The sequence below is a fragment of the Vidua macroura genome, chromosome 3 (assembly GCF_024509145.1).
Source record: "Vidua macroura isolate BioBank_ID:100142 chromosome 3, ASM2450914v1, whole genome shotgun sequence".
NCBI classification, from domain to species: Eukaryota; Metazoa; Chordata; class Aves; order Passeriformes; family Viduidae; genus Vidua; species Vidua macroura.
In genome coordinates, this window is record NC_071573.1 from 51,944,850 (window position 1) to 51,960,704 (window position 15,855).

The 15,855-nt window shown below is 35.1% G+C and overlaps 1 protein-coding gene across 9 annotated transcripts in view; it reads right to left on the reverse strand.

Moving 5' to 3' along the window:
- Positions 1-15,855, reverse strand: part of REPS1 (RALBP1 associated Eps domain containing 1) — a 62,058-nt gene that overhangs the window by 7,174 nt on the left and 39,029 nt on the right. For 3 of the 9 annotated variants that reach the window (XM_053974707.1, XM_053974704.1, XM_053974699.1), the window contains exons 9-14: positions 13,338-13,477; positions 8,604-8,684; positions 5,611-5,698; positions 4,707-4,808; positions 2,507-2,579; positions 105-223 (exon numbers count right to left, since the gene is read on the reverse strand). In XM_053974707.1, the coding sequence (XP_053830682.1) occupies positions 105-223; positions 2,507-2,579; positions 4,707-4,808; positions 5,611-5,698; positions 8,604-8,684; positions 13,338-13,477 (603 nt within the window). The remainder of the gene's footprint in view (positions 1-104; positions 224-2,506; positions 2,580-4,706; positions 4,809-5,610; positions 5,699-8,603; positions 8,685-13,337; positions 13,478-15,855) is intronic. The other 6 variants (XM_053974701.1, XM_053974700.1, XM_053974703.1 and 3 more) reach the window with 6 other exon arrangements.

Sequence of the window (15,855 nt, forward strand, 5' to 3'; positions counted from 1 at the left end):
AAACAACACTCTAATCTAAATCGTTCCTCAGAGAAAAAGGCATTGTTTGCTTCAGGAATACATGTGCTGAAAAAGAATATACACTCAGAACACAGTATATCTACCTGGGGTAACTGAGAAGGATCTGTTCATATCTAAAGATGACGACCGAGAATGAGAAGCATGAGGCCTTGGAGGGGGTGGTGGTGGTGCTGTGTTATCTGGAGATGTTCCTGAATGTGACCTGCAAAATACATAAGCTTCTGTAATGATTTTAGGTGGCTACAACAGAACTAAAAATCAAAAGTTCTTCAAAGCACACAATTAAAAAAACAAGTTTGACAGAGTAAAAACCCCTGATTGCCATTGATTGTCAAGATTGCCAAATTAGTTTTAAACTTCCAGTATTCTTTGATTTTTAAAACTGTTTTTATATTTCCATTTACTTAAATATCCCTTAGTCAAATTATTCTTATATTATCACATGTAATTTATCTTTGGGAAACCAACACCTTGATGTATATTCCAAATAATGATAGCTCAGAAACAGAGAATGCTAAATATAGTAAATTCCATCTAGATGACAGTCATTAGATTTTTAAAAATGTAGTCAGCATCCTGTTTAGGTTAAATGGGGTAAGTTCAATTTCATTAAAGAAGAATTTTGGGTTTCTGTTGGATCTGCCTCCATGTATATCGAGCTCAAGAAGTATCTCAGTGTATGAGATACCAATTTATTTCTCTGCTTGAAATTTTCCAAATCTATATACTTGGCAGAATCTTCAGAAATTTTGACTTCTTAGGTAGGATCACCATCTAGTGGATATCTGTTGCAAATTCATGGAGAACACAGGCAGAAAGGAAAGAAGGATAAATTACTGCACTAAGTGCCATTTAAGTGTGATTTATTGTATATAGATTTTTTGTACAACTTCCTTTTAAAACCAGTTTGCAGAAGCTTCCTAACTAGTCTAATTTGAACAAGACAGATTTATTGAGTCACTGACATGAATACAGCTGTTTTTTTATTCAACTCGTGATAAAATCTTTTCTATGACTGACCTCTGCAACATTCTTCTATAAATATTGTAAATTGTAAACTAGGAGAGGTAAAGGGTACGCAAGTTTCACACAAAACCTGGAACTCCTGAATGTTTAAGTCCAGACACAAAACTGAGTTATCACAATAGAAAAGTTTCTTTTCTTAATATATTCTCTAATGCAATGCTTCTGTAATACTGTGTAACTCTCCAGCTGATGAAATTAAAATCTAATTATACTGACTCCTTGGGTCATTCCTGTAGCTAGTATAGTAAAAAAACCACAAGCGGAATTAAAAATGGGAGAAAGTGGATTAAGGAGAAATCCAAAGTATCATCATCTGACACAGCCTCGTCAGTTTTTGCTATGTGAAAATACAAAAACGTAGTCTTGACTAATGGTAGGATTAAGTACAATGTCATCTCTATACAAAATTGCAATTGGTAGAAGAGATGCCAGTGGAAGGAACTAAAAGAGTAAGTGGGACAACAAGTTTCCCGTGTGCATACTCCCACAACTACCAGGTCAGAACAGAAGCTCCCTGTGTCATAATGTGGGAACTCATCAGAAAGCTTCACTCATCTTCATTCTCATTCACACAAGTTCAGCAAGAAAACCTAACCCAAAGTCAAAGAGCAAAAGAACATGTTGAAACCGTCATGCTGAGAGCAAAAACATACATAAAAGCATGACAGAACCACATTTTCCATTAAGTAACAATGCAGGAAAGAATCTTTCAAGCTGTTGTACTGACAGGCAAATGGAAATCTTTCTTTGCTATTGAAATCATCCTAATTATTTTTGTTTTGAAACTTACCTCTGAAACTGACTGTAAGATGGTTAATGGTGTTGCTGGTTTTAATCCTATTCAGGCAGATTTAGCGGGAACAATTAGCACCAGCTAGTACGGTACATTTTCTTATGTGAAATTATGCAGTTGCAGGTTTTGTGCTTGCATGGCTTTCTCCAATCCTTTAATTTATGCTGGGCCTACGACTGCCCTTTATAAGTCCTTTACTAAAAGAGATTGAGTTACTGCCATGGTATACCTAATTTGTGCTTAATTCTTCTTTTGGGCTACAGTGTTATAAGGTTCTTCTCCAATAATGCCTAAACAGGTATTTTTAAAAATAAAAAAAAATTGGTTTCAAGTAACAGCATGGTCTCATGTGCTTACATTCCCTTGTGTTTAAGGGGACAGCATTAAGATTCTGACTGAATGTCGAGTTCACATGGAGCACTTGACTGGCCAATCTCAAACAAATTTTTAGACAACTTTCCTTTTATAATTTTCACTTTACACACTAACAAAAGCAACATATATTGTTAATGCATTAGAAAACAGACTGCTTCCAGATTCCTGAGTGTTAAAGTTAGGAATCTATTTTGTCACCATTTAATAAGCTAGTTGTCAAATAACCAGGAGCTGAGAACAGGCTTCTGTAAACACCTTTTACTTGTTCTTTTCAGTTGCTACTCTACTGACCGTTGCCGTGTTACAGCATTTCCGATTTGCTCTGGATCTGAAGTGTAAGAGTCCGAACTGCTGTAACCATCTGCTGGGAAAAGAAAGTACAGTTTCGTATTTGCTTTGTATTATTAGCATACCCTAACAGACAGAAGTAACAAATAATTTCAAATATCCAATTTATTTTGTTACAAAAAATGTCTATGTCCTTGTATTGCTTCCCTGTAAGGTATCATCTGGTCAGGATTCAAAATCCTCGAGTCTGAATAATTGAAGGACACAATACAAACCAACTCCACTCACCCAACATTATCAGTTGTTGGTTACTAGTGGCATGTACTGAAGAATAAACAATGACAGTAATGATGTATTTAAAATACAAAACTCAAGTTTTATAAACAGAAATTTTTAAACACTTGATGTTCCATCACTTCAACAATCTAGTGAACAAGAGTAAGGGACATCCAAAGGAAAAAAAACAAGGGGTAGAACATGCCTGATTTTAGAAGTGCTGAAGGACTATCACCAACCTTAGAAATCAGAAAAATGAAAGGGTATGTACGGAACACAGATCAATGCAGTTGCTTTGCTACTACTGTAATTTCTGTATCTCCAAGTCTGGTGGTCAACCTTGTTTTGGACTGAATCTTTTTTAAAACTTTCAGCTTTTGATTAAGGAAACCTACAGAAATGAAAGATAGATTCTCAAGGACACCCTTACCCTTAGAAGCTCTGCAAAGCTTGAGGGTTTTTTCCCCAGAAATGAGGAGCCTCACAAAAATCAAAAGATTTATATGGAATAAAGGCAGAGAGAAAAATTGACCTCAAGATAATTTAATCACAAGGAATTATTCTAGAGCACCATGTAAATCAAAGTTCAAGGCAGAAGTCACTGGAGCAAAGGGACTCAGTTGATTTGTTACCAGTGAAGAGAAAAATTCCACTCAATAACATCAAGATTTTTTAGAATTATCCACTCTCAAAGGATTATTTTAACCTCCTAGGACACTGAAGTTTTCAAAAGTGGTAAGACACATCAACAGGCCTCAGAAATGAGAATCCTGCAGAGATGACTTTCCTGATAAGCAAGGCACATTCTTAACTGTTACATTTTATATACCTTTTCTCCTTAACACTGCAGGTACTACAAAGTGCTTATATCTTACACTGCAATGTGGTTTGTTTAATTTCACTATGTTCTTCCTCTCAGGGAAAAACACTTTATCAAAGTATTAGGCTACACTTGGATAAGGAAAAGAGAGCACCAAAAGGCTCTTGAACTTAGCTCCTGCATACAGCACTCGGTCAACATTAAGAGATGATGTTTGCTCATTCTTTTGCATCAGAAAACTTTTTAGTAGAAACAGAACTCTGCTGAAAAAGTAAAACTCAGACATGGTCAGGACACTGGTCAGAACGAAGACTGCTACTGAAACAGAGTAGCAAAACATATTGCAAGACAGTACTTTCTGAATTCCTCCTGTATTACAAACCAATCAAAATAATTCTGGTCTTAATAATGCAAAGGATTTAAAATAATGACTTCTTGAGACTTTATTTTTACTGAAGGAAAGTTCCCAACTTGAAGAAAACAACAACAAAAAAAAAAGACTCCAGAGATTCATTCAGGCAACATATAATCTTGGACCTTTCTCAATATTAGACAAGTGGACTAATCAACATAACACAACATGCTTTGGACACAGAAGATACTGGAAATTGAAAAGGCTATTAGAAGGAAACAAACGGTTGAAAAGCTGTACTAAAAATGGAATGTAGAAGGCTGTAGCATTTGCTTCGTAGCTAAACTAGATGAAAATTGCATGGAAATTGTGGTCAACACATTTTCACTCTTTAGAAAACATGTTACATGGTTCTGAGGAAAAACAATCAAATGCTACTTAGTGAATTCCACTTTATGTACACTGAATTTTTCATTCTAGGATTAAAACAGAAAACACGAAGATGGAAAAGAGCTGACAAAAATGAACTTTCTTGAGCACATAGGGTAGGAAAACAACTCCAGTGACATCAATAGAACTTTCTTAATTACTACTTCTAATACATACTTTATATCAGAAATGTTTCTGTTCTTACGATAAGTTAATCTCATCTTAGAGCTGCTACTATCCAGCCAGCTTTCATTCACTGAGGGATACAGCAGATCTACATTTTGTGTATTGTAAGAAATGAGACCGGAAAGCACTTTGATACTTACTAACTGTATTTCCAGCCGTAAATTTTACAGATGAACTCATTTTATTTTCTTCTGGGAGATCTGATGGTTTCACAAGTAGTGGACTAGTAGGGTTAGCATGATCTAGATGGAAAATAAATCTAGATTATTCAAATTAGCCTTTATTTCTGGTGCCAAAGCTTTACACTGGTTTTCTGCCCTTATCTGAAGTGCTGCGCTCAAGACTAAAATTAGTGTATTTTAACTCAGAAATAACACTATTACAATGTAAACCAACAATTTCTCAGCATTAAGAGCTGTGTATTTTCAGCTATTTACAAGGCCAAAGAAATTTTAAAAGAAGTGCGTTGTCAATACTATTTATTCTCCTATGCTGAAGACTCTTGTGTAAGTTCCATGACTTCAGGAAATACTGTAACACAACTGAAAACTAAGACACCCCCGCCCCCTTCCTTTAAGAAAATTTATCAAACCACCTTGCTTATTATTGACCAGAATAAAAAAGGGCCTGCCAATATTCCCAAATGCTTTCAAGTTTCAAAATAATAAACGCAGTATTTCTGACCACAGAAGAACAAGCTTTATGAACGCAGGTTATGATCTCCATCTCCAGTTTCCTTCAGTATTTAACAAGGAAACCCAGACATTCACCTGCAGGTCCAAATCCAATCTTTATAATGATTCTGAACTACTCTCCAAGAAACATTCTGCTAGAGATGGTAAAATTCTCACTGTAGCAAATGGCCAATTCAAGCACTGCAGTTATCTGAACAGCAATTCTTAACTCAGTAATGATGCTCGTTACAACTCCAGATTTATTCATCCTTGTGAAGGGAGTGAAGGAGAAAAGTTAAGTATATTCAAGGAAGTAAGGCCAACTCTAACTGTATGAAACTCCCCAAATTAGCAAGAGAAAATGTCCTACCACTTCCAGTTCTTTTAAGCTCCATTTCCTGCATGTGGATTTTGCTTGGAGTCATTCTTATAGGAACTGGATGCACAATTGCAGTATCCTGTGGAAGAGATCACAGTTATGTTAAATTAGTTTAAATCACTCTTAAAAGAGTCTTTGACACCATGTGCAATGTCAATTCTAAACAAAATTCCATATATTTAGTTTATTTACAGAGTTCCAGGGAACTGAATATACCCAGAAAACCAAAGCTCTCTGAGCTTAATCTCTGTAATGTTAATTTAGCTACTTAAACTTAGCACTAGACTATGTTTCTATAGATAACTGCAAGTAGGACCTGAATTTTACCAGCTTTCCACCACTTCTAGCATATCAGGTATCTGGTACTTTGAGCACTTCTTAAAAAAAAAAAATTACAATAATTTGCTCAATGAAATAGGTACTTTGTAGTAATTTCAGGTATATTCTGGAGTCTTTAGAATAACAAAAATATTCTAAACTTCAGTATAATAAGCCCTATGGAATATACTTCTAGTCAGGCACTGGCCTTACACTTAGTCATTAGTCATTCAGACAAGGGGCTCCGTTTGAAGTACTTTATAGACAATCCTTTCCATTTAGTTTGAACACTGACTGCAAACAGCTTAAAAAAATAATCTCAAAACTCAGAAGCAGCCTAAATATAGGGCCAAGGCTGTCTGAGGTTTTTTAATGTCATCCATATTCAGACTATATGAGTGGGTGGGCCAATGACAGCACAAGAACACCCCCAGATTATGTTATATTCTACCATAGAAATATCAAGAAGTTTCAAAACTACCTTTGTATCAGAAATTTCATCTGTTCAGACTACTCAAGTAGATCAATTTCACTAGGTGTTATCTACAATTGGTACCAATCTACATTGGTATTTTCTGAAACTATTTCAATAATTTTCACTACCCTTGTTGCAAGCAAAACCACTTTCTAGTCATAGCTTGAACATTTTTGTTGCAGGAAGCTTTTAGGAACAGCTATCACTTGAAAATATACTGCTTTTTCTTCCGTCTGTACTGAGATTATCATACAAAGATCACTTTTACTGTGGCTGCTTCAGACCTCTGCTGTATTCTAATGTGCAGCTGTACAGAAGTCATGCCTCAAATAGTTAAATGGATTTTATATAATGCATTAATTTACATCATTAACCTAATTTTACATAAAACAATATGTTACTAACTTTGACTTACAAAAGGCATACTGTGCTCCCATACTAAGGGATAGAGGTACTGTTTTGCTCTTTTCATTTATGTTTTACCTCCAAAGCAGCTATTTTCCAACTAAAAAAGACTTGGTCTGTGAATTTACTCTTTAGACAGTTATTAACAACTGCTCAAGAAAGCTGGTTTACTCTCCTCTGGGGAACCAGTTGCTCCATAAATCATTCCTATGCATCACTACTGAAACTGCTAAAATGAAGTCTGCCATCAGCTAACTGAAATTTTGTCATCATTTGTTCTTATTTTAATATTGAAAATGAAGACTATAACCCCAAAGTCTGTTACCCTAGCAAGTATCAAAGATGCTCACCAGTCTTTTCTAAACTATATAAGCATTTCAAGAAAAGAACTCAAGGATGTTATGAGCCATAAAAAAAATTTGCATTCCCAGTGAATTTCTCTATATACATACAAACATGTACTCTATAGAAGAGCTTTTCACATACCATCACTGCTCTACTTTTTAGATTATCAACATATGAAAAAATTCAAACCTCAGGTTTCTGTCATCTGCTAATTATGTGTGAAAATAAATTACTGTCTTATTGCAGAAACAAGACAGTGATAGCTCCATACTATCAAGCAATTATACACAGCAAGTAACAACTACGAACTAATTTACATCATGTTTACCTCATTAAAACACAGAAATACAGTACATTTAAAACAAAAACCATCTCAGATGAAAGAGGGTTGGTTTTTGTTTTAAGTAGGATATTTTCACTTGTTTAGAATGTTTATTAAAGGTTAGTTCTGAGCATGGGGAATAGTGCAGTTTGAATTCTAGCCTTCAGCATCTAGAATTGCTATTTCTACATGAACATCAGTGTTAACTTTGAGACTGCAGCACTGACTGATGTATTAAACATCTATGTATATTTATGTATTCTATCTTTTCAGAAGTGACAGGTTTAATACTAAAAACAGTTAAATGTGTATTATGTGCACCTATTATATTTTGTTACACAATCAAATGGACACCAACACTGTAATTAATTAAATTAAAATGGACACTTGGTGTTAATTAAGTCTGTAAAAAAGGCAGGATGAAAGCAGCAGCTAAATACTGCATTTCTAATGCATTTCAGAACTGCTTTAATGTCACATGCTGTAAAGCTTAAAACCAGTAGAACTCGAAACACTGTACTGTATTTCTGACTCCCAAACTTGGCAAGATATTTAACTACATAATCCTTCAGAGCACTCCTCACTGAGCAAAGCCTTAGAACACCACAGGTTTAGCTGGAGAGATACTAAAAGCCTTATTAATAAGTAACTTGGTAAAAACATTTGGAATATGAAATATCACACCCATTAAAGCCCAGTAGCTTTTCTTTCACAGAAGTTGGCACTGTTTTTGTGCAAATCAGGCTCTGCAACTCAAAAAAACCCAAAACAACACCGAAGATAAAAGCTACAATAGAACTTGTTTATCATAGGGAGTGGCCCTTGCATCAACTTGCACATTTTTTCAAAAAAAACATTGTTTAAATTCTTTGTGTATGACAGATTTTGACAGAAGTGTTGTATTAGGTCAAAATCAACAGGAAAAAGCATTCTTTGCAATCAGAGATTAAACATGAGCAGTACTAGAAAATCTATATTCTGAAAATAAGCAAACAAGCTATTTGCCACCATTCCCCAAAAAGCAGTCCATGGAATCATGCATAACAGGTAAATACAATGAATGGAAATTCAGTGTTAATAAAATTAATTTCAAACAAGCAAGCTAAGTGATTGACTTACAGGATCAGCTGGTGCAATGTTAGAATCAAATTGGGTCAGAGTTTGTGAGCTTGAAGAGCGTTCGCTAAATGTCTCCCACTGCTGAACAGACAGAGGAGAGAAGTCAGCATGATGAGGAAGATGAGAGTAAAAGATCACTGAGGAGATTTAGCATAGTAGTTCAGCGGTTGCACTGGAAAGAACCATATTTGTACAGGAGAGTACTTCACTCAGGAAGCGCACTAATATATATATTAGGTATTTCTATTTCTGAGATTGTTGTGGAACCAAGTTTGTTATCTGTCAATATAATCTTTATATTCACATTTTATAATGAAGATACAGGTGCAAAGGCAGCCCAGAAGTACCTTCAGAGTTCATGCTTGCCAATGAACATCATACAACTAAAAGAACTGGTTAAGCCATTCATATAATTTAGAGATAAAAGTCAGAGACACGTTGTGTGCATTTGTAGTCATAAAATCCACAGCAAGGTTCCTCAGCTTTGTAGCTGCCAAGTTTCAAGCCTATTTAGTAAATGCTAATTTTCTTAAAAAATCCCAGACAAATGAACACTGAGCAGAGTACTCCAATCACACCACTTTAGCTTGCCAGTGCAACCCCTGAGAAGTGATTCTACGCCGTAAAAGAGCATTTCCACAAGTCTAAATCACTGACAAGGCAAAGAATTAAATCCAAATATACTGTTGATTGCTAAAAGCAAATAAGTCAATCTCTGAACAATTTTATAAGATATGGGCATGCTGTATCAATACATGGCTGTCAAGAATCCTCATGCAAACTGAGTCAAGTTATAGCCACAACTGGATCAACAAAGCATTGAAGTACATAAAATTAGTCTGTGATCTGGAAACCAGAAAAAAAAAAAAAAATCACAACAAGAATGCTAAACCTGTTATATTTTGGTAAAATAACAAGTAAATATTAAACAAGTTCCAAACACTACAAATACAAGTTTCAAAAATTAAAATCAAAAATTTTTTACTGCTCAGAAAATTCAATAAAAATTATGTTTGTTATAGTTGTGGAAACAACTTGGGTGTTGGACTCTATGACCCTTGTGGGTCCTTTCCAACTCAGAATATTCTCTGTGTCATATTCTTGTCCCATCTCTATAGGTAAATCAATCTAAATGATCCCAGAAGACTCAAGACAAGCTATATGGTGATAGCCAACCTAATCTCGTGTTCTCCTCTAAACCAAACTATATTCAGTGAACAGCCTGTATGTAAACCAAGTCTAAAACAGTTATTTCAGAAATAACTTCTTAAGGAAATTCCTAAATAACTGCTTACAATCAGATGAAATGAAATTCAGAAAAATATTAACTAAATTTGTAATTGCTGTCATGTGTGGTATAACTTGTAGAGAAAGAGCTTTCCTCGTTTCAAACTTTAAATGAGGGCAAACATCATGGAATTCTATTAGTATGGGGGTGGGTATTTCTTCTTTTTTATTATTTTTGTTGTGGTTTTCTGTTGGTTTGAGTGTTTTGTTTGTTTGTTTTTGTTTTTAACACAAAACTACCCTCTTCATGGACAGAACCTAACAAAACCTTTTTAGTAAGGATTCCAAACTGCTCTGTCCCTGTTTAACACTCCCTCTATTAAACAGTTCATCTCTGTGTCACTCCACCCCTTCATGAAGAGGCAGCATTGCAAGTAGTCTGGAGCTCTACAAACCTGTTAGTGAGCCAGTTTTTACTAAGTCAGAAATTTAATTCCAAGTTCTGCCAGCCTTTCTCCCGATTTGGCCTCTTGCATTTGCACAGCTGCTCATTTTCATTAAACATATTAATATTTATCTTAGGTGTACCACTACCCTTTTAAACTTGATTTGGCCAGTGGCTTCCCAGTTACTAGTGAGACTAGCAAACAGACCATTTGATTACAGAAATATTGTTAATTTTTTCAAAAATTCCATAGGGCACACAGCACTTATGTTACAGTTAAGATAAATGGTAAGATATTATTTGTTACAGATGGATGTTTAATCTCTCTTACCACCCTGCTCTGAAGCCAAACTACAGGTACTTTTATTACTTGTCCTTGGGCTCCCTAGCTAGACACAGACAGATGAACACCAACACCTGCTCTAGGAAATATACTGTTGTGCTCCATCCTGAAATACTACCAGAAGCCAGTTACTGCTAATTCCCCAGTTAACAGAAAGCTAAATATATTAAGACTCTACTGGACTGCATCTCAAACTCTGCAACATCTAAAAGCATTGATGGGGTAACACTCATGCTAGCTAAAGCTGAAGTATTTGTCTTGTAGAACTGCAAATTTTTTTTAAATTTTTTATATTACTTTCAAAAGGTTAATTATTAGAAACTAAAACTCACAGCAACCTGAAGCATTATGAATAGAACACCAAGACATTTGATACAAGGTGTAACAGTTGTGAACTTAAAAGCAAATCTCCATATCTTAAAGCTAGTATGACAGCTGCATGACACTGGACAGTTTTCAACAGAAAACTTGTAGTAGGCTTTATATTATTTTAAGCTTCAAAAACTAAGTGCTCAGCCTTGAGACTTGGATGGAAAAGACATCTGAAGTGAGAGAGAAGTGATGAGTGAAGAGATGAGAATCTGAAGCATGTAGTATATCCAAAGTTAGGTGAATTTTCATGTTGCTCTTTATTCTGAAGTTTTAAACTCATGCCTTGGTCTATACTTCAGAGCCTCCAGTAACTGAGTCTGGCAACAGCATTCTATAAACCAACTATGAGCTAGAAAGAACGGAGTAACCAACAGCTTTGAGACTAACAGGATGAGACTGCCTGGAATGACAGATAATACAAAGATGCAGACCTTTTACAAGCGATTCATTTGTTGATGACACTTATAAGAGGGTGAAAGAGGAAACAATTAGACTGGTGCCTGCAGCAATACCAGAAATTTTTTCGTGGAATTAAAATCTTGAGGACTTTGACCTGACTCATGCTGAAAAGAAAATGCTGAGAAGAAAGAAACATGCACAGCAACATATCTGAAAAATCAGAAATTCCTTTGTGTTAGAACAAAAAACTAAACATTTAGTTCAACTCTTATTTTAGTACAGTTAGTATCCAGTAGTACAGCTACTGTGAGAACTTTTCAAACATCTTAAGCTATAGTAGACTTTCAAAAAGAAAATGCCACCTTATCTTATGTGAATGGATAGTCAGTTTCGTAAGTCAAGATTCTAGCTGACAAAATTGTAATTCACTTTGTTCCACTACTGGAATTACCCTATTCAATTGGTTTGAGTTGCATGGAATCTGTTCAGTTATGATGCAGGTACCAAATGATTAGCTTATTAAATCTTTATTGAAAACACAAGGGAATGTGTCTTGGCAAATTTTAGTACAGATGCATACATTTATAGCTTTTTAGCAACAACTGAATGAATATCTGCTCCACCTCCCTCTTAAAACAGCTTCCTACCAGCAGTCTGAGTCGCTCTGTCAAATAGAACAACTAAGAATCACTAAATAATGTCTGACATTTTTTAATTTGGTAAGGATGTGACTATGAGGCTACCATTTGCCCTTACAAGGAACAGCAGACTTTATAAAGTCCTTTCCTGCTGAGAAATGAATGAAGTTTCCTCTGCTCCTAACTTTAATCCTAAAAATGTGCTTATTTTCTGCTTCATGCTAATTTTCCATCGGTTTGTCTAAATCTTTTACTATCAATTTCCTATTCACTCAAAGTCTGACGAAGAAAAAGAACCACAAAAAGCTCTTTTAATAGAAGGCAATACTCAGCTACTGACAGAACAATCTTAGAGGTTAAAACAAGTTTTCAATTGTTATTGAGTTCCAGATAATAAAAAATAGTTTTGCAAAATAATTTCATTATTTTTCCCCTCTGATAATGAAAAGTGAGCCAACATCATCTTTGTATATGGCTGCAGTTAAACTCATTAGTTGATCCGAAGTAGCTCTTCAAACATTGCTTTTTTCTAAGTCAGAGGCAAAAATGTTAAAACAGAGCAACAAGAAAAATCTAGGAATCAATCCCTTACAGGCCTTTTAAGCAGAGGACATTTGTAGTGAAAAAATAATATAAAAAATACTGCTTCCTAACTTCACTTTCAAATTCTGACAAAATACAGTTCTACTGCAGAGGACTACTTATATAGCAAACATATATGCTTAAGTATGATGAAGCAGAAGTATGTAACAGTAAAAATTTAAGACTTAAAAAAATTTAGCCAGTGGCTTGCTTCAGATTCTACTCCGAGTGTCTGCTTCTGAAACAGGGTCATGACTTCTCTATGTTACTGGTGATATTTCAGGCTAAAATCACCTTCAGAAATAAGTTTCAATGTCCAGATCTGTCAGAAACTTATTCTGTAGTTTAGCAAAAGTGTCTGCTAAAAAAAGAGGTTTTTTGTTACCACTTCAGAGACAACAAAAAACTCCAATCAAATACATGCCCTAAATGAAAAAAATTAGGAATTAATTAATTCCAAAACACACTATGAGATAAATTTTGTGATTAATAAGCTTAATTGCCATTAATAACATCTTAAATAGTATCTCACATTGAGATAGCAAAAACCAGAATGAAAGCTTTTTTTTTTTTTTTTTTGGCATTTTAACAGAGAACCTTCTTGTGTCTATTGTCCTGCTAACTGTTTCATGATTTATGATCAGCAATTCACTTATGACAGATTATGGACACATACACAATTTACTTATTGATTGGCAGTGAAATAACTCTTAGACAAAAGTGCTGACCTCACTGCTCTGATTCAATTCTGGCCAGGTCTGGTTTAGGGATGGCATTGATGGAGACTTGCTTGGAGGTGCTTCTGCTGGAGAGCCAGAGTAACCTACCTCGCCAGTCTGTTCTCCAACTTCTGAAACGACAGGAATCACTATGAACAAAAATCATAAATTGCATTCAGTTTATTTTTAGAAGAGTTGCTCACATCTCATGGAAAGTGCAAAGTACCCTTTCTTTTCATCTTTTTCAAGTAAATACTTAGCAGCAGACAAAACCAAAAAACCCAAGAATTCTCATTAAGTTAAATACACTGTTTATCAGCTACTACTCTTATTTTAAGGATGTTTCTGAAAATTAGACTTTGAAGATTACTCTGTACCATCCTGTCCTCCCAGTCCTCAGCCTTTAAGTAGCTTTTTCAGATTTTGATTACATATAGAATTAAATAGTTTTTCTTAGAGTATAAGAAAATAACTTCGCACTAGCGTTTAATACATAATATCCCACACCGAGCATTTCATCTTACAGAATAAAATATTTCCTTGTACGAAAGGTCAGAGCAAAACCAGTATCTCTGTGCAAACACAAAAAAATACGACAACAGATTAAGGAAACCATTCCCCCTTAGATTAGTCCCCAAATAATATTAGTTTCAAGTCTCCTTACTAAAACAGTGGTGTTTCCATTCACATTTTGCAAATTGTCTACATCTAGAAGCTGTCACATTGCAACTGTCCTTTGGCACTGTTCAGTTTTCTTTTGAAGTAAATCTGAACAGCAGATCAAACATTCTGTCTAACAGAGTAAACTCCTGCTTACAATGTCTCCTATTCTAGATATCACAATGCAAGCTACAGCCAGGAATTAAGACCCTCCAAAAACATGAAAGTTCAGATTACAACTGTGCAGTATATAAGCAACAAGAACAGTTGAAAAAGTGACTGATAAGTAGCAAGACATATTAACATGATGCCAGCAGTCACACAGAATTAAAAGTCCGAACAAGACAAAATACTAAACAAAAAAGAAAAATAGGTATAATTAAATTACCATTAAAAAAGACTGCTTCATGGGTATGTGATTGAAGATGACTGCCACAAGAATATGCTGTACCAAAACTTCTTCGAAATTTATAAAATGGACTGGTTTCAGGTTCCTAAAGACCTGACCTCTGCAGCCTTCTCTTCTGCTAAGGCGAGTCAATATTCCACCTGCTAATTTTCATTCAGAAGAAGCTAATAAATCCAATGTCAAACTGAACTGAAAACACTTGAACAGTCAGTGGTGACCACCTGTACCTCTGAAAAGTAACAACCCATTATTTTCTCCAGAGAGCTGCCAGGGACAGCAAAAGGCACAGCCAAACCACTGAAGATTAAAAAGAAATTAATTGTACTACCTTGAGCTCAGGGGCAACTGAAGTGCTACTACCATGAAAAACCACACACAGAAACCAGTAACTCATCAGAGCTTCAAAGGTCATGTAAACTTCCTTTAAATAGCCAGACATGAGGCTCTTTCCATAATGTTTCCAAAATTATGCCCAGCACCTAGCATCTTGAAATGTTTTCCTCTAGGGAAAGCAATAAAAATAGGTTACATTGAGGTGTCAATATCACAAGTAGTCAAGCTGACATGCGGTGGTCATTGTAAACAAAAAAATATACTAAGTCCAAAATATGCCAGTGGCAAGATTTTGGAAATACACATTGCATGTTAATTGCTCTGAAGTGTAATAAGAATAAAAAATTTCTATTAAGTTAAAAACCTCAAAATTCTTGTTTCACTGATGGTACTCTAGATAATTGAACTAACTTCCGGTGTTAAACACAAAGTCAAAAGATAAGGCTGAAAATTATTATGGATAGACTACATAGCAACAATTTGCTACATTTGCAGAATTTGTAATTCTAGCAAATGTAGAATTCTGCAAATACCTACATGAAACATGCTTATGACATTCTATGGAAAATTTTAAGGGTTAAAGTAATTGTGTAAGACATAAGGCATGGCAGATTCTTTTTCTTACAAAGAAATTAATTGTGGCACCAACTCAAACAAAAATTCACAGAAAAGTACAACTTGCTTTTCAGCTTTTGTAAAGGTTGGTAGCTTTTACTGAGATAAAATTGAGTTTGAAGGAATTACAATTCTGTAGAGATGTACTGCAGTACTAAAAAAATGACCAACTATACAAATTCTTAATTATACAATAAGCCTGTGCCATGTGAGAGAAATACATATCTCTAGTTATGAAACCAGATGTAAAGCAAGATGATATCTCAAACAGGTTTGGAACACCTGCAGCTGGTGCATACTGGATTCACAGGGGCTGATGAAGGAGAGGCTTTCCAATCTGAACACAGACAGAGGGTGCAAGAGCCCTCTGCTACTCCTCCTTCTGCTGGCCACTAGTTCAGAAGTCAAAATGGAAAAAAGCAGCACTTTTCAAGTGCAGAGGAGAAGTGCAGAAGATTAATGGGAAACTTTCTAACAAAAGAACAGGATTAATAATGGTATTGTTAATGC